The sequence below is a fragment of the Takifugu flavidus genome, chromosome 18, assembly GCF_003711565.1.
Source record: "Takifugu flavidus isolate HTHZ2018 chromosome 18, ASM371156v2, whole genome shotgun sequence".
NCBI lineage: Eukaryota > Metazoa > Chordata > Actinopteri > Tetraodontiformes > Tetraodontidae > Takifugu > Takifugu flavidus.
In genome coordinates this window covers 4,476,595-4,496,032 of record NC_079537.1, presented here as the reverse complement: position 1 = coordinate 4,496,032, position 19,438 = coordinate 4,476,595, and the positions used below count along the sequence as shown (strand labels likewise).

Below are 19,438 nucleotides of genomic sequence, written 5' to 3'. Positions count from 1 at the left end.
ATGCATCCGCCCAGAGCTGCTGGGCTGGTGTTGCGTCTCCCATCCTAAAGTCGTCTTCAATCCGTCACTCTTAACACGCTTTACCTTTTTTCCCCCTCTTGTAGCGATTGCACATTTGAACAGGAGTCTCACTGCGTTTAAACCCGCTGCAGTTTTGCTTCCAACGCAGCACTTTTCTCAAGTCTCTGCGGCGCCTTTTGAGAGTGCAGACCGCCGTGCATACTGTGGAAGGAGATGCATGCCCCTGTACGTCCACGAGGGTTTGATACAGTTTGATATAGGAAGCTAGGATGGCGTTGCCCCATTTTTAAACCTTTTCTTGTATGTGAAAGACCACGATGTGAATAAAAACCCACCGTGAACGTTCAGCCTTCTCAGATGGTCGTGGACGGACGCGCGCTGGCCTGAGACTTGGCTCAAAGGTCACAGAAGAAGAGTCACGAGGAAATGTCGTAAATGTGTCGAGTCTCTGGATATGATATTGTGATTGTTGCTGAACATACTGAAATACCATTTGAAACTGTTGTGATTTCAGACTAACTGTAGTTGTTGGGTGTTGCATGGTTTAGCAGGAGTCTATCTTCCCTTTTCTTAAATTCACTGTAAAATCCAACGTGATCGCTGGTTGGTTGGCCGTTTACTGCAGATGCAGCATTTATACAGGAATGTTTTAAAGGCACAGGGCGCTTGAAATGTCTGTCTGTGTCTGGTGCCGCAGCCTCTAGTGATCAAGTGTTCCATCCTTAAGTGTTGGTGTGAACCATATCCTGTGTATTTTAATAAAGGCAATACAAACAACCAATCAGACCAGCCTTATACCCTTTTGGTTTTTTTTTGAGGACAAGCTTGCTCTTTGCTTGCATCTCGAAATCACTGTTTCTATGGTGATAAGGTGGTCATTCTGCATTTCTCAAGGACACCTAAAGTATGACTTATGGCTGTAAACACACAGACCAGTACATAATCAGACCTTCACAGCAGCACCTAAAGCTCAGCTCGCTCATTGTTTCCTTTTTGCGGTCAAGAAATCTACATGCTTGTGAAATGTTGCTTTTAATGCAGCAAAACAAACGGAGCTCATTCCACAGAGACATTTCCAGAAGAGTGTGGGTGAATTTACAGAAAACTCATCTGTTCCTGACGGCTAATCTGGATTCAGGTGCGGGACTTGCAGACATTTACGGCACTAATTACGTTTGTCAGACATAATCACTGATGCCTGGGTTTCATATCTGTGCTAAATCAGCATTTATCTTAATTTAGCTGCTGAATTGATTAAAATGTAACCCAACAGAGGTAGGGTTTAACCCGACTGTGCAAGACTGCGTGCGTATGGGTGTGTGGGTTTTATACAATAACACATCAATAGATACTGGGAAGTAGAAGGATTAACCCCTCCTTTCAATAGGTCTCATATGATTTCTAATCTCTTGATTTTTAAACATTCTTTCCATGTAGTTAATCAAAATTGGAAATTCACGCATCCAAAGGCTTTTTGTAATAATCCAACCCATCAGTTTTTACAATCTGGAGGCCTTTAGGAGAGTCACGCCTGTACACGGATGCAATTTAATCCACAGCATCAAGGGCAGTCAGACCTTTCAGCTGGATGCTGAATGAACTCTTTCCATATGCTCTATCCATCTGTCCGCCAGTCCGCCTTGTCAGTTGCGCTCGGTGCTGCAGTGGTGTTATTGCTGCTGAGCGTCTGCTCCAGCAGGGCTCGCTGGGCTGTCGCCGGCAGGTAGAGGAAGGCATAGAGCAGAGCCAGCATCAACAGGGCCAGCAGCAGAGGGAGGCCCCAGTCTGAGGTCATTAGGGGCTCCTCACACCGAGCCTGCAGGAAGGATTTATTGTGCATGACCGGTCGATTGGTGGCAACGCTGGAGGTCAAGGGAGCAAGACAGAGACGACTCAGCTCAACTCATTTATGGAGAAACGCTCAGATATCTTGTATACTCACACTAGGGAGGGACTCCTGAAAAGACTTGACATCCAAATCCCGGCTCACATGCAAATATTTAAACTCACCAAAGAGAAAATGCAAAAAAAAAAGAATAAAAAAACAAATAAAACTAAAAACCCTGAAACTCAATTAAATCCAAGATCCACATCCAGGAAAAAAAATTGCATGTCATGTTTGAGAAATTGTTAATGTGGCAAAAATGATATCCAGGCATTGATGAAGAAATTCTAATGGGTCCATTATATTTCTGGAAGATGAATGTTTTCAGTGTCTCAAAGAAAAGGTGTGTGTCCTCTTCATGGGAGCTGAGCCGAGTGAATTCTGCTTGATGGCGTGTTTCCCCACACCGACACAGAAAAGCAGATTGACTGCAGTCATGCCAATCATATAATGAGTGCTGATCCTCTTAACTGTAATATTCATACCTGGCTGTGTTCAGGGATTACCAGATGTTGCCTCCTGGCCACCATTCAATGTTTCTTTTTAAGAATACTGTGCTGTGGTATGCTTCGAATCTTAAAATATATATTACTGTTTATACTGTCCACACAAAATTTAAAATTCTTTTAATCCACTGCAAAATAGTTTTGATCAGGACAAAAGCATAGGAGTAGTATATGTTGAAGAAGACTCAGCAGGCTCTGCAAACAAAGAATAATTGCATTGTGTGTCATAATTGAACTAACTACAGTATGTTCCTTTTGCCTAATAAAATCAAGTCAAGCAAAATACTTTATCGTTCCAATTAGAACTTTGTACAGTAGGTGGCGCTGTGGGGCCGAGTCGCATTGGCAGGTTTGGCCCAGACCATAACAAGCAACGAAGAAGAAGCTGCAGCCGGAATCTTGCGCATCATTCATCGTTACTTTGCTCTTTTCAGTAGAGGTATGCCAACTTTCTGTATGTTAAAATAAATACATCTAACATTTCGCTACAATGCAAGTATTCTTGTTCGTTTGCCAGAAAGTGGAAGTGTTATGACAAATACGTCCTAAAGTAACTGACATGCTAAGTAGCGCTAAAGCAAATATACGGCCACTTCCCCTGTAATGAGTCGGCTGAGAGAAAAGACGTTTTGTTTTGTTTTTTAAAAAGTGTTTTCTCGAACATATTTGTATTAATCGGAACTCCTATGTCAATGATTACATGTAGCAACACGTGCATTAAGGTAGGAGTGTAATGTTACATGTCTATTAGGGTATTATTGGCGTTATTAAATGTCACATAGATTTGCATCACTGGTTTATGAAAGATCAGTTAGCATCAATTATTCATTTAAACGAGAATGTTACAGAGATTCTGCCTTTCACAGAGCTCTTGCTGTCAAACAATTTAAAACCTTCCCTATAAAACGCCTAGAAAAAGCACAACTATTTATGCCATTGTAATCCGTTTCATTTACAACATAATTTTGATTTCAAATAATAGTTTAAAAACGAAATGTTACAGACAAAACTAGCTTTCCTGTAGCACCTGCTGATGTTTTACTGCTAAGTGCCTGAAACTGATTTTAGACCTTTATGTAGTCATTTAACCTTTTCATGCTCTTTTTTGACCACCTAAAAATAAAGATGACAGGTTTGTTGTTTCTTTGTTTGCAGCCTGCATGTTTTCCACTTAAAAGGTCCTGATGATGGCTACAGAGCCTGCCAGTTTGGACAACCTGTCCGTGCTGTATCACAGTGATGATTACATCGTGGTGGACAAGCACTGGGACATCCGCATCGACAGCAAGATGTGGTATGAGAAACTCACTGTCCAGGCGCAACTCAGGCATCACTTCCCCCAGCTGGCTGACCATAGCACCTATTATGGATTCAGGTCGGACTTAACCTGTGAGAAACTTAACTGTCCCACCTATGAAGACAATAATAACCCTGATTATCATTTCTGATTCTCATCCAGGTTTTGTCATCAGTTGGATTTCTCAACAAGTGGAGCTCTTTGTGTTGCTCTCAATAAGGCTGCTGCTGGTCAAGCGTACCGCTGCTTCAAGGACCGTACCGTTACCAAAGCTTACCTCGCCATTGTGAGTAAACACTAGCGAAGGGACCTGGTTTCTGCATCCACTCCCTGCACATAAGTGGAGCTAAACAGATTATGCTATCAAATAACTTTGAAAACCACTGAATACTAAAAAACATATTGCAAGGCGCAATAATGATGATACATGTTTTGAAATTGTATAAGAACATTTTTGAGTTTGTCTTTGAAGCCAGGCTCTTTTGAGTTCATTTTTACTCAGCACTAAACTCATTGTAGTGTCTCAAATGCATCTTTCGAACAACAATCTAAAGACAGAAAACTTTTTCTATCAAGGTGAGAGGCTGGGTGGAAGTGGAGATACAAACTTTGGACTTCTCCATTGGCAAGAACACCTCCGAGGGAAAAACACACATGATGTGTATTGAGGGAACAGAAGGTACTTGAAACTGACCTGGCATTTCTTTTTTTTTGTTTGCCTCAGTTTCACTCTCATACTAGAATACAACAGGTAGTCGTGCCATCAAACATACAGTTTCTTTTAATTAATTTTACATTGAAATTGGTCTCCCAAATATGTGCTCCAAAAACATTTTTTTTTTTACAGAAATGCTATTTTACATTAATTATTTTACATTTTTTGTCTTAAAAATAATTCTATTCCATGGCTTTTGGTTTATGTTTTAAGTCAGTTGACTATTTTTCATTTATTATCAGCCCTGTGCAACTTTAGCAGGACCACACTTTTAAAATGTCCTGCCTCCCTCCACAAAACAGGAAAATGACTCCATCTTGTGTAGATAATTAATCAGAACTATAGAAAAATCTCTCTCCAGGTTGTGAGAACCCCAAGCCCTGCCAAACTGGGCTTATGGTGTTGGAGTATGGGTTGTACGATGGAGACCCTGTCACCAAGGTGTTGCTGCAACCACTCACAGGTAACAACTCATTTGCTTTTGATTGGACTTTAATTCTTGTTTCACAGATGTTGCCTTGTGTAGTTAAGAAAAATCTCCTTTCTTTCTCTCTGATTTGTTTCCTTCCAGGACGAACCCATCAGTTAAGGGTCCACTGCAGTGCCATAGGCCACCCCATCCTCGGTGACTTCACCTACAGCTGTGGAGCAGATGACGCCCCCTACCGCATGATGCTGCACGCACACCTCCTCCACATTCCACTGGAACATCAACCCCTGCTCGTCTGTGCTGGAGACCCCTTTGTCCCCAAGGTTGATCCCAAGTGGCTCCCGCAGCGCTCATTACGCACAGTATCAGCCACTGTGGCTGCCATTTTGGAGAACAGGGCCCAGGAGGACAGGAGGATTAAAGAAGAGGAGAAGGAGAGGGTAAGAAAGGAAGAAGAAAGGAGAAGAGGAAACAGAAAACAAAATAGGGAAGTGGAGACTGAGGAGCAGAAAAGGCTGTGTCAGGCGTGGCTGAGTGAATGGTCTGGAGACTCATAAAGCCCTTTAAATACGAGAGAAATTTCAGGAAAATATTAATTTATGAAAACTCTTAATGAGTGTTGACAGGAATTATCACCGCCCCTAAGCATGACACTAATAAACCAACTCTGTGTATTTATCTTTCACAGAACCGCAGCAAACATCACCTCGGTGTTTGACATATCTGCTGCTCTTTTCATCCTGCAGCATTTTACAGACTTTTATTAGGACACCGATATATTGGTTTGAGACAGTGTTCCAGTTTGCCTTTTGAATGGCTGCATTATTTGAGGCCTGCCACCTAAATTCGCTGTTTCTACTGATAACGACTCCTAAGTATTTATTTCAACTGATGCAGCTCCAGACCTCTGTGAAAATTCATCTGCAGTCTTGCTATTTTATGCCGGCTAAAGTAGATATCCGCCATGTTTTTATAATTACTAAATGTTTAATGATATTAATGAACATTTTGAGTTTTTTTTATCAAGTAAAATATATATAATTTTACAAACAATGGTTAAGGAGCCAACGCCTTCACACTGGGGTATTTCTTATTTGTACATTATCTGTGCATTTTGTTGACGCTCAAACTGCCAAGTTCCGAGTTGCGCTTCTGTTTGTGGTTTTTTAGTCATAAGACTTTTTTTCCCCTCGAGTTTCTCTCCCGTTTCTGTGTGTGTTCACGAACGTCCTCATTTAAATAATAAACTATGGTCAATTGCGCTGATTTATTGCGTTAATCATTTCCCCGTTCCTGCTCTTAAGATACGTCGTGTGAGATACGATATCATTCAAACAGAAATATTTATAGTATATTCAATATTTCTCGAAAAACTCTTAACCAAGCGATTGCTTATAAAGCAGCAACAAAATAAGTTGTCGAGTAGATGTGGTAGTTGAGAAAAGAAAGACATAAGTTTGTCCACAGGCACCGTATTATGTAAAATTATCCCTTTAAATACACAATTCAGTTTGTTAATAATTTAACGTTCTGGAGGCTCCACAAACCGACGCATCCATTGGCCCAAACGTACCAAGGGTCGGTAATTCCCTTTCCGGTAGAAAATCCTACTTGTAAATTTGTTTCCGCCGCTTGTTAAAGTGTTTCGTTACTTGTAAATTTGTTTCCGCCGCTTGTTAAAGTGTTTCGTTACTTGTAAATTTGTTTCCGCCGCTTGTTAAAGTGTTTCGTTACTTGTAAATATGTTTCAGTCGCTTGTAAAAGTGTTTCGTTACTTGTAAATTTCTTTCAGCCGCTTGTTAAAGTGTTTCGTCATTTGTAAATTTGTTTCATCCGTAAATTGTTTCATCCGATTGTTAAAGTGTTTTGCACCTCTCGGCCACCGTACATAAGCTCATAAAGCCTATAAATTCCATACATTTTGTTGCTTTACTTTATTTTTTTCCAGTTATTGAATTCCCTCAGTAAAAAAATAAAAATGCATAACGTATTATATTTTTTTAGCCTATGTTATTTTATTTTTGGCCGTTGCCATGGTTAAATGCATAACTACAATGCCCACAATGCACCACTTCTACGCGTGTGTTCAATGGCAGGTTTGACGATTGGAGGATTTCAGTCCAAAAAAAAAGAGAGCCAGAACTGCGGGCGGTGGTGTGTCAATACGAGTGGCTTTTAGTTTTTAGCTCAGAACTGGAGGTTTGGAAGGATGAAAGAAGCTGGAAATGAGCTCTGTGTTCTTTTCATATGAGAGTTTTGCTCACGCTGTCTCCGGAGCAGCCGTAAGTTTGAATCTCTTCCACAATCCATAAATCCATTTAAGATGTAGTTATAGTAGTTTATTACTCATTATTATTGTTATTATTAGTAGTGGTAGTAGTAGTAGTAGTAGTAGTATATCTCTGATCGGTCATTGGAACACAAATCTACATCAGAGCATCGTAAATTGTATCAATATTAATTTTTTTAGTAATAAACAGTGTAATACAGACAAAAGAGAAACAAGCTGGATTTGCATTAGTACCCTTATTTTCTGTTTTATTTGCCTGGAATTAGTAATACTGTGGCCAAGTAATGTTTGGAGATACTGTAGTACTGGTAATTTAGTGTCATTATTGTAATGTGCATGGAGGCTGTTTTAGGTCACAACTTGTGTGACACTGCTTTTATGTCAATTGGCAGTGAAACAGAGATATTATTGTACTTGTTGCATTTTTTCCCCATTTTTTTCAAACTGAGGTTACCGTATATGACTGTGTGGTTTTAAATAAATAGCTGGAACATATATGAAAATACAAGGTGTAAACATTTAAAATGGATGAAGTGTGATCAAGTCAACCAAAGGGCGGCTGAAGTCCAGATCCATGCACCAAGTCTATTTTCTGATTTACAGTAATGGTGCCTGTAAACAATAGAGGACAAACAAGGACCTAGACAGGATAAAAAAAAAAGATGTATGCAAATTTAGAGCAAAACACACACATGCACACCCATAATTTGCCATAAAAAATAATAATAAAAAGCCTTATATTATCAACTTGTCAATATTATATCATTCTGGCCATGGTATATATTTTTAATACATTCCTAAACAATACTAATACAAGCTAAACAATCCTCTTGTGGCACTCTTTGAATGTTGATCTATCACTTCTCTTTCTCATGAATCAAGCAGACTGTGTGTGCTGTGCTAATTGTGTACTCTTTTAGGGAAGTGCGGCTGCCATGATGGTGTTCTACCCTCTGGATACAGCTCGACTGACCCTTCAAGGTAGGCGACTGTGGTGGCGCGGCCCTTTTTGTTACAACGACTGCCATGTTCTTGTCATCACAAAGGGTTTTTATTTCTGTTTCTTTTCAGTGGATGAAAAGCGCAAGTCTAAGTCAGCCCACACTGTTCTAGGAGAAATCTTTAAAGAAGGAGGACTGTGAGTGGCAATATTTCATTAGGTCGGCTTGTAGGTGGCTGTGGAAGGTTCTGTGTTCAATTCTTTGTGCCTTTGTGCAGGTTGCCTGTCCATGCCTGTGCAGATAAACTTTTCCCACACTCTAAAATCACATTAGGTTGATTCTAATTGCCCCCCAGTGTTTCCTTGGCTCCAGCCCCCCCCCCCCCCCCCCCCCCCCACCCTGTGACCCTGATTAGGAGTAAGAGGCAATCAACATTAATCCTGTCAAATTATGCTTTTAAATCTGTAGGCGGATGCATCCAGCACAATTTTTTTTGCAATGTCCGTACTGATTCAGCACTTATTAAAATCCTGTGCACACACTCTTTAATTTACTAAAACACACAAAAATTCCCTAGTTGCCCTGTGCAGCTGTCCTAATTGTGCTTGCTTCTGCAGATCCGGCCTTTACAGTGGCTGGTTTGCAGTCATCTACACTCTGTGCATCTCCAACTTCTCCTACTTCTACTGCTTCCATTCCTTCAAAGCCATCTGGTTGAACGAAAAGCAGGCAACAACCAGCAACGACTTGCTCGCGGGCTTCGCTGCAGGTAAGCATCATGAAAGCTTGAATTAACTCATGGCACAAGAGTATTTGGGTTGATCCACCTGTTTGATCCGCCAGGTGTAGTAAGTGTACTGCTGACCTCTCCTTTGTGGGTGGTGAACACCAGGCTGAAGGTTCAAGGACTGGGGTGCTACAGTAAAGATGTATTGCCTACCAGATACAGTGGCTTTATGGGTAACTGTATGACCGTGCCTCATCCTGAGGTTTTCTTTTAGCATGTTTCATTGTGACGTTTGCTGGTTTTGCAGATGCAATTGTGCAGATCACCTCTCAGGAGGGCGTGGCAGCGCTGTGGAGCGGCACCTTTACGTCCCTGCTGCTGGTGTCCAACCCCGCCATCCAGTTCATGGTTTACGAGGGACTGAAGAGGCATCTGAGATGGATCGTTCACAGAGAGGTGAGTGGGGAAAATGGGAGAGATTAGCTGGAGATTATAGGTCCTCACATGTTTCAAGATAAAGGAAGCTTAATGTGTGAGGAGGAGGCAACAGTTCGGAACATACCATTTTAGGGATTAGAAAAAATTGCCTTATTTGAGTCTGTGCTTCCAATATTCTGACTTTATGATTCTGCCTATCAGAATTATTATTTATCAGAATATCTATGACTGTTATAACTGTTGACCTATGCTTTTTGCATCCTTTCTAATGTATATTTAGAGTTTTACTGAATCTGATTTCCCTGCTGTTGCTTGTGTTTTCATCTTATGTGTTTTATTTCCTTCTTTTGTCTTGGTGCACTTTTACCTGCTCTGATCAGATCGTTTATGTTGAACCCCCTCATGAGCCTTCAGAGCTAGTGTCTGATGAAAGGTTGTCGACTGTTGTCCCCCTCCCTACACTTTGGGGCTTCAAATCCTGTTTTTTTTTGCTTCTAAAGACATTTTTCCAAATCTACTGATGTGAAATTCATCAGCAAACATTCTGACTCCTGTAATATCTGAATAAATAATATTGTCTTTGATTGCTTCCCAGTTATTAATTTCAAACTCTAGGCTGAAGGGTTTAATATATTAAGTATATTGGGGGGTTGGCAGGTTAAGTTTGAGTTGCAGTTATCGTAAACTAAACAGATTAAAAATGCATATTCAGCATATCCACTTGTTCATAAACACAGATTTTAAGGGCTGAGTAGGAATTATAATGTTCTGTGGAGGAATTGTGGATAAATCTTATTATTTATCCCTAAAAGAAAGTTATAACGGCTGGATTGCACTACTTAGTGTAAAAAGCATGATCAAATTTTCATATCAAAGCTGTTCACATTTACAAGGACTTTTCTTTTATTCCCAAAGCTGTCGTCCGTTGAGTTCTTCATCATCGGGGCTCTTGCCAAAGCTGTCGCTACCGTTGTGACGTACCCGCTGCAGACCATCCAGTCCATTCTTCGGGTAGGTTTATGCATGCATCCTGAAGGGATCGATGCTTGTTAATTGTTTTAATTGCCAGTACAATTGAAGAAAACCCTGTTTTCATTGCTTTCAATCCTTCACTGCGTTTATTTTCATTACAGTTGCCTCAGTATCAAAGGTCCGATGAAAAGCTTAACATACTGTCCAGTGTAAAGGTGTTTAAATGTCAGTTGCTCAGAAGAGTAAGGTGGGTGGACACACACATTTGTTATTCTATCTTTGCGAGGACTCTTATTGATACTTGACCACACCTCACACTGCATATCGTGCTGTTCAGTGTGTTTTCTTTCTTTTAAACACTCTTTCAGGAACGACGGCGTGTTAAGTCTGTTCAGCGGACTGGAGGCCAAGTTATTGCAGACAGTGCTGACGGCTGCCCTCATGTTCCTGATCTATGAGAATATCGTCAGCTGCACCTTTAGGGTCATGGGGCTGAGCAAGAGCTTCTAAAACGAACTAACTGTTGAAACACCCCAGTCTCTGCCCCTCTGTGGTGCTTCAACACATTTATTGTTTTTTTAGGGGGGGGGGGGGTGTTTAAGCTGTGGATGTATGACATTGGATGGATGGATTGTTAAACTTATTCAATGTGACAGCGCATTAAAACGATCTCTGTGTGGCAAACGGTGACTCGGGTTGTTAGTTCATTTGGTTTTGTCATTTGTGTGGTTTTGTCATTTGTGTGGTAGAAAATTATCAAGTGTGATCTTTTGATTCTCATTGATTTATTGTTTTCAGGTGGTGTTTGTGGAAAAGCTCCAGCCATTCTCAAGACTGCCACCGCAGCAGTTTCGCTGTGAGAAGAAGTACGACATCTATTTTAGCGATGAGAACATCTATGCCAAGTACAGGTAATGGACTGTATCTGCAACATCTGTACAATAAGGTTGTGTCATAAACACATGTATAAAACCTCCCATCATTATGAGTTGGTCTGAGTTTTTGCGTATGGAAACTGGGCGTGCATGCGTATTAGCTGTTGGAGTGCAGCCAGATATAAAGGAATGCCACATTGTGTCATCAGGTATCTACTATCACCGGTATGCCGCTATTGTCCAGAGCCTAAAGTCTTTTCCAAGTTTGACGAGCTTGAACACCATATGAGGAAACAGCACGAGGTTTTCTCTTGCAAGCTCTGTGCAAATCACCTGAAGGTTTTGTTTTGTTTATTTTTAGATTGTTCTGGCTGTCTTTGTTTTCTTGTATCTCATACTTGTCCCTCTTTGACCAGGTCTTCTGTCACAAGCGAAAATGGTATAACCGCAAGGAACTGGCACAGCACCGGGCACACGGGGACCCAGATGACACCAGCCATTATTAATTTCAAACTCTAGGCTGAAGGGTTTAATATCCTGAAGGTTGTTGGCATTCATCACACATGTTGCAGTGTTTAACAGGCGACTTGCGGCAAGAAGGTTCTGGGTCTGAGTCCCCTGGGGACAAGTGACTGTTCTGTGCAGCGTGCATGCTCCCCCAGTGTCTACATGGGTTCTGGGTACTCCTGCCCCCCCCACCCCACAGTCCAAAGACATGCCTTGTGTTGATAGGTGAATTGTTGGCTCTTCTAAATATGCTTTAGGTGTGAGTGTAAACTTTTTTGTCTTTGCATGTTAGATGAGCTGGTGAACATTAAGATTAAATTATTGTTGGTGAGATTATTGTAATTCAGGACTAAAATGCTCCAGGTTATCCTTTCAGTAACTTTCAAGCATATAAATGAATATTAAGAGCTAAAATGGAGTCAGATCCCCTGTAGTTTTGCACATTCTTGGAAAAATACTGGATATACTGCATGGCTGCTGTGGAACCATTTATAATCCAGCAACTGTATCACATGCTTTCATTGAAAGGTTTAGGGTTTAATGAAACTGAAAGTTGAGCAGCAAAACCTGAGTTTCTTTATCCCATAACCAAAACTCAAACAACTGAAACACTTCACACTGGAGTGTGAGCATTTCATTCTGGAGGACCAGAACCAAACTCTCCATGGAATTTACCCAAATATTTTAAAGGTCAGTGAATTGTATAGAGATTCTCTAGTGGTACTTTTACAAATTAAAAATGTGAACTATTCTAAAGCATGCATCAGTTACTTTAATCTTAATGATGAGAAACCAAACAATTGTTATATGTTCTAGGGGAAGATAGTACTTTTGTACGGTTTTAGCACTTTATAGGAGGTCCCTTATTGCTCCATCAAGCGTCATCTTCATTGAAAAATGCTACACATCTGTCGGGGTTTTGATAAATGTTGAATTGTAACACGTTATTTGCGTTATTACGGTAAATTTGAGTCAAGTAAATTGGCTCCGATAGATAATAAACAGCCTTTCAAGTGACCAAAGCAAAGCCCCCCGCTACAAAATAAAACAATCCCAGCTGTATAATCAGACACAAGCAGGACCCCGGACAGAAAAGTGTGAGATGATAAAGGACAGCCCCGGAAGGATAAAACCTCTGCACACTATATGATCACTTTCCCGTTGCGTTTCAGAGCAAAGCTGCACTTCAAGCTTTCATTACGTAAGCGCTCCAGTCGCCGTGGCTCGCGCTCGCTACCGATTACATTAAAAAAAAAAAATTTAAGAAACTTTGTCTGTGCCTTTTCACCAGCATGAATTCGTTAACCGCCAAGGAAGCCGAGAAGATCTGTGTTCTGTGTTGTCAGGAAGTCGAAGTCTTCGCTGTGGGAAAATGCGACCATCCCGTTTGCTACCGCTGCTCGACAAAAATGAGAGTTCTCTGCGACCAGAAGTACTGCGCCGTCTGCCGCGAGGAGCTCGACAAGGTGGGCTTCCGCTATCACTGTGGCTCGTGGGCTGCCTCGCGACGCTAGCTAGGCCGCGCCACTCTTGAATTCATCTCTCGTTTGGAGGAGAAACGTGGCGAGTCGGCGAGCTAAAACGGGCCTAATGTGTATATGTGTTAGAAATGAGGACGTTGACTAACTCGTGGTGGACTAGTTACGTTGTGATGTCGCTGTCATTAGCTTAGCTGAGTTAGCACATGCCACAGTCCCTGTATATAAGTACAGAGTACCATCAAAGCAGGTGGTTACCCAACAGGGTTGGCGATTGCGAGTGTTGACAGGAGATTAGGCCACATCGCCTATGTTTCGTTTTCGTCGTCTTTTAAACAGCTGACATAAACATGGCTACCTGTCAGAGCTAACAGTGGCAGAATATGTTGGCTATCCCTTCCCAAACTCGTATGGACACTAATTGTAAAAGCTGTTTACCTTAGCCAGCAGCTGTGTATTACAATATATACTTGAGGCTACATGGTTAAAAGGTCGATGTTATGTTGGGCTTTTTTCTCTCCTGTCTGTCAGCCCTCATATAAACTAACCATTTCACTTACAGTTGTCGTAATTGTTAAACTTATTCAATGTGACAGCGCATTAAAACGATCTCTGTGTGGCAAACGGTGACTCGGGTTGTTAGTTCATTTGGTTTTGCCATTTGTGTGGTTTTGTCATTTGAGTGGTAGAAAATTATCAAGTGTGATCTTTTGATTCTCATTGATTTATTGTTTTTCAGGTGGTGTTTGTGGAAAAGCTCCAGCCATTCTCAAGACTGCCACCGCAACAGTTTCGCTGTGAGAAGAAGTACGACATCTATTTTAGCGATGAGAACATCTATGCCAAGTACAGGTAATGGACTGTATCCGCAACATCTGTACAATAAGGTTGTGTCATAAACACATGTATAAAACCTCCCATCATTATGAGTTGGTCTGAGTTGTTGCGTATGGAAACTGGGCGTGCATGCGTATTAGCTGTTGGAGTGCAGCCAGATATAAAGGAATGCCACATTGTGTCATCAGGTATCTACTATCACCGGTATGCCGCTATTGTCCAGAGCCTAAAGTCTTTTCCAAGTTTGACGAGCTTGAACACCATATGAGGAAACAGCACGAGGTTTTCTCTTGCAAGCTCTGTGCAAATCACCTGAAGGTTTGTTTTGTTTTATTTTTAGATTGTTCTGGCTGTCTTTGTTTTCTTGTAGCTCATACTTGTCCCACTTTGACCAGGTCTTCTGTCACGAGCGAAAATGGTATAACCGCAAGGAACTGGCACAGCACCGGGCACACGGGGACCCAGATGACACCAGCCACAGAGGACACCCCCTCTGCAAATTTTGCGACGACCGCTATCTTGACAATGACGAGCTGCTTAAACACTTGCGCAGGGACCACTACTTCTGCCACTTCTGTGATGCAGATGGCTCTCAGGAATACTACAGGCAAGTAAAACAAACCAGCAGTGACTGTGCGGTTGACTTCATGTTCTGATTCATCACTTTGTATTTGCCCGCTAATGTCATGCACACAAAATTTACAACCTTTTTGTAATAATTGATCTTAAACAGTGATTATCAGTACCTCACTGAGCACTTCAGGGAGCGTCACTATCTGTGCGAGGAAGGCCACTGCGCTACTGAACAATTCACTCACGCATTCCGAACTGAGATCGACTACAAGGCCCACAAGGCTGCATTCCACAGCAAGAACCGGGCTGAGGCTCGACAGAACCGCCACATTGACCTACAGTTTAACTATGCCCCGAGACAGCAGAGGAGAAACGAAGGTCAGTGACTGCGTGATTCTGTCATTGCGCTTTTACGGCACTCACCGTTGAAAATGAGACTGTTATGTCTCTACTGCACCCTGTTTTGTAAAGTTGTGGGTGAGTAGGTTGGTTCAATTTGGCCTTAACAGTTCCAGAGCTGCTTTGTTTAGACATTATAGGTCTTGTCAAGGATGTTCCAATGAGTAACGGTAGTTATAAAAGTATGAAGCACGGTTAAGATGTCATTAGTTCAGTCTTTTCAACCAAAAGAAATGCTGGAATACAAAAATGATTATTTTGCATAAAATGGGCATGTTTACTCAAAAAGGACTGCTGCTATTTAAGGTTGGCAATGATTGTGAAACGCTTACTCTTATCAAGCATTAAGCAGAATAATACTGCATCCCAAAACAAAAGAACAACAAAGGTAAGCAAACTGCAGCTGGAATGATCTTCATAGCAAATTTAAAAAGACCCATCTTGGCTTTGTATGGGAGATGTGATGTGAGAATTCCCCGTCTTCGTGATTAAATATTCAGAGTCCAAAATGAACACGAGCTTAGTCCACAAGTTTATTAGAAAAAGTAAAATGGCGAGGAAAAAATGAGCAATTCCAAATCAAAACCCAGGAAGAACTAAAAACCTTATGCTTGTGTCTGTCTTTTATACTATAAATTCTGGGCATGGAAGACCATTCTTTTACGTCCTATTTTACTAATATAATTCTTCTTTGTTTTTATTGATGGATTACTTTTTACATTTTTGCCCACTAACCCTTTCTTTTGGTGTCTAAAATGGTAGTTTCCTCCCCTTTGTTTCCTCTTACACTTACTATTCATTTCTATTGGTGGCTGGATATACCTTCTTTGGTTTTTTTAAAAACACAAGTTCTCCACTTTAGACCGGATTTACCTATATATCTTTTCCATGTCACTGTGGTCATCCTCCTCTTTTTACTTGCGGTTTCTTGTTCTTAGCTAGGCCTAAATTCTCTAGGGACAAAACCATCCTTCCGGATGCTCACATTCTCAGATTTCCTTAAGTACAGCATTTTATATTCCTCTCATACACAGTAATTTATTGAAATATCACATACCTTTTTTTTAGCTAAGAAAATAACACATGACCAGTACGTAGCCTTATGAGTTAAGGATAAAATACACTACAGATGTCTAAAACGTGTATATAGTAACATAATCACTGCAGTGTGAAGGTTAAGATGCACGTTTGTCCTCAGGTATGGTGTCAGGTGGTGACTATGAAGAGGTACGCCACGGTCAAGGGGGAAGGCCTCATGTGAGACACAAGAGCTGGAGATACTCGCGGTGAGTCTGAATTAGCTGTGCAGCATTTAGTGAATGGCTGGAGGTCGCTAGGATGTAGTTTTTGTAATCTAACAAATCTGACTGTAGCCTGGTGATAAATGTTTCTGGAAATGTTGGTGGAAAGGGGCTAGTTCACATGTGTCAAACTCAGTCCTCGAGGGCCACGATCCTGCCGGGTTTTATGTCCTATCTAGGCTGAAAATGCATTCAGTGGGACAGAAAACCCGGCAGGAGCGTGGCCCTCGAGGACAACAATGCTATTTAGGTGCACTAAACTGTCTCACATCTTTTAAATGTTTTAATGTGCCGTTATGCTTAAAGGCAAGAAGAGGACAGAGCGGTGGCGGCTGCTATGAGGGCATCTATGGCGATGCAGAGACAGGAGGAGAAAGGAGCGGTACAGGAGAGGGCTCCTCCCAAACACCGCCGAGAAGAGAGGATGGAGCCACCCGAACCAGAAGAGTCTCATTCCTCACAGAGGAACAGAAACCCCAAAATACCAAACAAACCTCCAGGTAAAGAAATTAAATATGACTTTGATACAATTTGGGACTGACAGCAGTGAGCAGGTCACTCACTAGACTCCTCCTGCTCTCGTTCACAGTGAGAACAATGAGGAGCCCAGATCCCGAACAAGACGAGTTTCCAGTATTGGGAGCTTCTGGAGCCACAAACATGTAATTGCACATCCTGGATGATGTGAAGTCCTCGTCAGGAATCGGGCTGCGCTGAAAAAGATTGAAATTGATCTTTTTGTATTTGTCCTTGTCTGTCTACAGAGTGAAACCCACTCCCACTGCAGCAACAGTCGCTCCTGCACCTCCAAAAGAAGAGGAATTCCCTCGCCTCTCGAAGACACCCATGACTCTCGCCATGGCCTCGGCTTACTCCACTCAAACAAAAAAGTCCTCTTTCCAAGAGGAGGATTTCCCGGCACTTGTTCCCAAAGCGCATCCCCTCAAACCTGCCGCCTGCAGCAGGTCTGCCTGGTCTAAGAACACTCCCTTAAACAGACCTTCCCCCCATGGCCCTTCGTCCTCCAAACCTGCTCCTCCCTTCTCCTCCGACCCTCTGCTCCTATCCTCCGCAGCTCCATCCTCAAACATAAAGAAAGGGGGGAAGAGCAAGAAAGCCCCACTGTCGCCCCGGTCCTCTGATGATGAGGGTAAAGGCCTCACACAGCACGAGGTGCGCTCAGTTCCAACCATGTTGGATATCTCCTCTCTGCTCACCGTTAAAGGAGAAAACAGGAAGCCTCCTGCTACCTCCAGTCCCCCAAATCAGACCCCAAGCTCAGACCCCCCCTTCACAAGTGTTGGCAAGAAGAAAAGGAGGCATAAGAACAATGCTGCTGCTCCTCCAGGTGCGGGGGTGCCAGGGGTGACTCAAAATGCCATTTCAGGGGAAACGGCCGCTCAGAAGGAGAACGTTCCTGAGAAACCCTGGAACAAGCTCCTTTTTAAGGCTGGAGCCGAAGCGATGACAAATGGATTGGATTCTGCTCACGTGGAGAAATCGTCACCGCCTCCTCTGGAGGCTGTTGAGGAATCCAGTCAGCCCACCTCAGAGCCTGAGTTGGTAGAGCAGCAGCAGCAGCAGGAGGAGGAGGAGGAGTTCCCAGCTCTGATTTCCAAGAATCCACCACCAGGTACACATCTGCCTCTTAACCTGTGAATAGTCCCATCCCATAGTTTAGCCAAACTTTTTTTTTTCCATCAAAAGCAGCAGCTAATGCGTTTTTGTATCTCAGGGTTCAAGAGCTCCTTCCCAACAAAAGCGGCTAATCTGCCCACACCTCCACCTGGACTGGCCGTCAAAGCCACTAAACCACCTCCAGGGTTCACCGGAATCCCTCTCAACAGTAACATCGTGGAACCAGCTCCCACTCCGGTCAACCTGTGAGTCAACCTCTGTTGTTTGTAGGATTTGTTGGTGTCGCTCTTTGCCTGGTGTCCTGTGTGTATCTACAAAACCTTCATTTCTTCAGGCCCCCTAAAGTGTCGTACTACGATTACTTGGTGCCAGATAACTTCCAGGAGCGGAACCTGGCATTAATCCTTTCCATCAGAAAGGTCCTCAGCAACGATGAGTCAAATTTCAACGAGTTCAAGAACTACTCTGCTCAGTTCAGACAGGTAAACATACAAACATTACCTGTATTTTCCTCCCACAAATATTTACATCGCATGAATAATTTTGTTGCCATCCTCTTGCATGATGACAAATCATCTTCCATCCCCCCCCCCCCCCCTCCCCCCCCCCCCCCCAGGGTGTAATGTCAGCGGCCCAGTACCACCACAGCTGCAAGGAGCTGCTCGGAGACAACTTTAACAGCATTTTCAACGAGCTGCTGGTGCTGTTGCCAGACATTAGTAAGCAGCAGGAGCTTCTAACAGCCCACAGAGACTTCAGAGCAGACAAGAAGTCAGACACTGGACGAAGAAACAAGAACAAGAAGAACAAGGCCCATCAGGGGCCGTCCACGGGGGCCAACGCGGCGGCTGAGCTGGACTGTCAGGTGTGCCCCACCTGCGCGCAGGTTTTGGGCCCCAAAGACTTCAACTCCCACAAATCCCTGCACATCAGAGACAATGAGGAGTTCCCTTCCTTGCAGTCCATCAGCCGTATCTGCAGCTGATTGTGGCTGAAGCCCTGCGTCGTCCAGTACTGGGGGGGGGTGAAGAACAGCTTGGTTGCTGTGTGAACACGACCCATCGGGAGGTTGAGTAACAGATCGCATTTAAAGGGAGTTTTCCTTGAAAAGGAACTTTGCTGCAAGGTTTATGTGAGGTGTGTAGCAGTTGGGGCACAGTTGCTCCACGACGGCTCCAGGTCATCTTCAGGTGTTTGGGGCAGAACCGCTTTTTAATTTATCGATTGAAGAGGAGGCACAAGTTGAGCTTTGGCTTGAATACTTTTCTTTATATGTTTTGTATAAGGGAAATGCAGAACACATTAAGTTACAGTTTGTGCGATTCCTCAGTCGGGTTTCTTGTTTCATTGAAGAAATGAAAATGATATTTGGTTCTGTGGGACGGAGCGGTATTTATTTAATCACTGGTAAACTGCTTTAAATCGCCTGACGTAGGAGAGGCCTGCGGAGTGCTTTTGGTTCACAGCATCGTGGGGAGGTTTGTCACAGGGCGAGAACACTAAAGCTGCTTTAAAATGACACCAAAAGGTCATTTATAACAACACTGATCTGTTAAATGATGGGATGTTCAGTGTTACATCATCAAGCTGAATAAAACTAAAAATGAC

General features: G+C 42.6%; 3 protein-coding genes across 6 annotated transcripts in view; all 3 read left to right on the top strand.

Moving 5' to 3' along the window:
* Positions 1-802, top strand: part of LOC130515044 (rho GDP-dissociation inhibitor 2-like) — an 11,736-nt gene extending 10,934 nt beyond the window's left edge. Inside the window, exon 6 of the mRNA XM_057015023.1 lies at positions 1-802. This exon is cut by the window's left edge and continues 1,605 nt beyond it. The gene's annotated coding sequence lies outside the window, so the exon portion shown is untranslated.
* Positions 803-2,743: 1,941 nt separating this feature from the next.
* On the top strand, positions 2,744-10,906 carry rpusd1 (RNA pseudouridine synthase domain containing 1). Of its 2 annotated transcripts, XM_057013976.1 has the most exons (14): positions 2,744-2,851; positions 3,568-3,787; positions 3,872-3,995; positions 4,286-4,388; positions 4,786-4,887; positions 4,996-5,294; positions 8,065-8,125; positions 8,216-8,282; positions 8,703-8,854; positions 8,929-9,045; positions 9,120-9,268; positions 10,166-10,261; positions 10,384-10,469; positions 10,591-10,906. In XM_057013976.1, the coding sequence occupies exons 2-14, from the start codon at positions 3,597-3,599 to the stop codon at positions 10,730-10,732; spliced, it is 1,689 nt and encodes a 562-aa protein (XP_056869956.1). In that variant the 5' UTR covers positions 2,744-2,851; positions 3,568-3,596; the 3' UTR covers positions 10,733-10,906. The 2 variants fall into 2 exon arrangements, with proteins under 2 accessions (XP_056869956.1, XP_056869957.1); XM_057013977.1 differs by lacking the exons at positions 10,166-10,261; positions 10,384-10,469; positions 10,591-10,906 and adding an exon at positions 9,631-9,834.
* znf598 (zinc finger protein 598) lies at positions 10,852-19,437 on the top strand. Of its 3 annotated transcripts, XM_057013974.1 has the most exons (15): positions 10,852-11,133; positions 11,307-11,436; positions 11,514-12,294; positions 12,896-13,070; positions 13,822-13,934; positions 14,108-14,237; positions 14,315-14,526; positions 14,653-14,870; positions 16,090-16,177; positions 16,499-16,692; positions 16,782-16,854; positions 16,957-17,825; positions 17,928-18,075; positions 18,165-18,312; positions 18,447-19,437. In XM_057013974.1, the coding sequence occupies exons 4-15, from the start codon at positions 12,897-12,899 to the stop codon at positions 18,813-18,815; spliced, it is 2,736 nt and encodes a 911-aa protein (XP_056869954.1). In that variant the 5' UTR covers positions 10,852-11,133; positions 11,307-11,436; positions 11,514-12,294; position 12,896; the 3' UTR covers positions 18,816-19,437. The 3 variants fall into 3 exon arrangements, with proteins under 3 accessions (XP_056869954.1, XP_056869953.1, XP_056869955.1); XM_057013973.1 differs by lacking the exons at positions 10,852-11,133; positions 11,307-11,436; positions 11,514-12,294 and adding an exon at positions 12,674-12,805; XM_057013975.1 differs by lacking the exons at positions 10,852-11,133; positions 11,307-11,436; positions 11,514-12,294 and having other exon boundaries at positions 12,801-13,070.
* Position 19,438: the final 1 nt, after the last annotated feature.

Coding starts and splice junctions, on each gene's coding strand:
- rpusd1 (XM_057013976.1), top strand. CDS start 3,597: ATGATGGCTACAGAGCCTGCCAGTTTGGACAACCTGTCCGTGCTGTAT. Junction 4,888..4,995: donor GTTGCTGCAACCACTCACAG/GTAACAACTCAT, acceptor GTTTCCTTCCAG/GACGAACCCATCAGTTAAGG. Junction 9,269..10,165: donor GATGGATCGTTCACAGAGAG/GTGAGTGGGGAA, acceptor TTATTCCCAAAG/CTGTCGTCCGTTGAGTTCTT.
- znf598 (XM_057013974.1), top strand. CDS start 12,897: ATGAATTCGTTAACCGCCAAGGAAGCCGAGAAGATCTGTGTTCTGTGT. Junction 16,855..16,956: donor GCTTCTGGAGCCACAAACAT/GTAATTGCACAT, acceptor GTCTGTCTACAG/AGTGAAACCCACTCCCACTG. Junction 18,076..18,164: donor GCTCCCACTCCGGTCAACCT/GTGAGTCAACCT, acceptor TCATTTCTTCAG/GCCCCCTAAAGTGTCGTACT.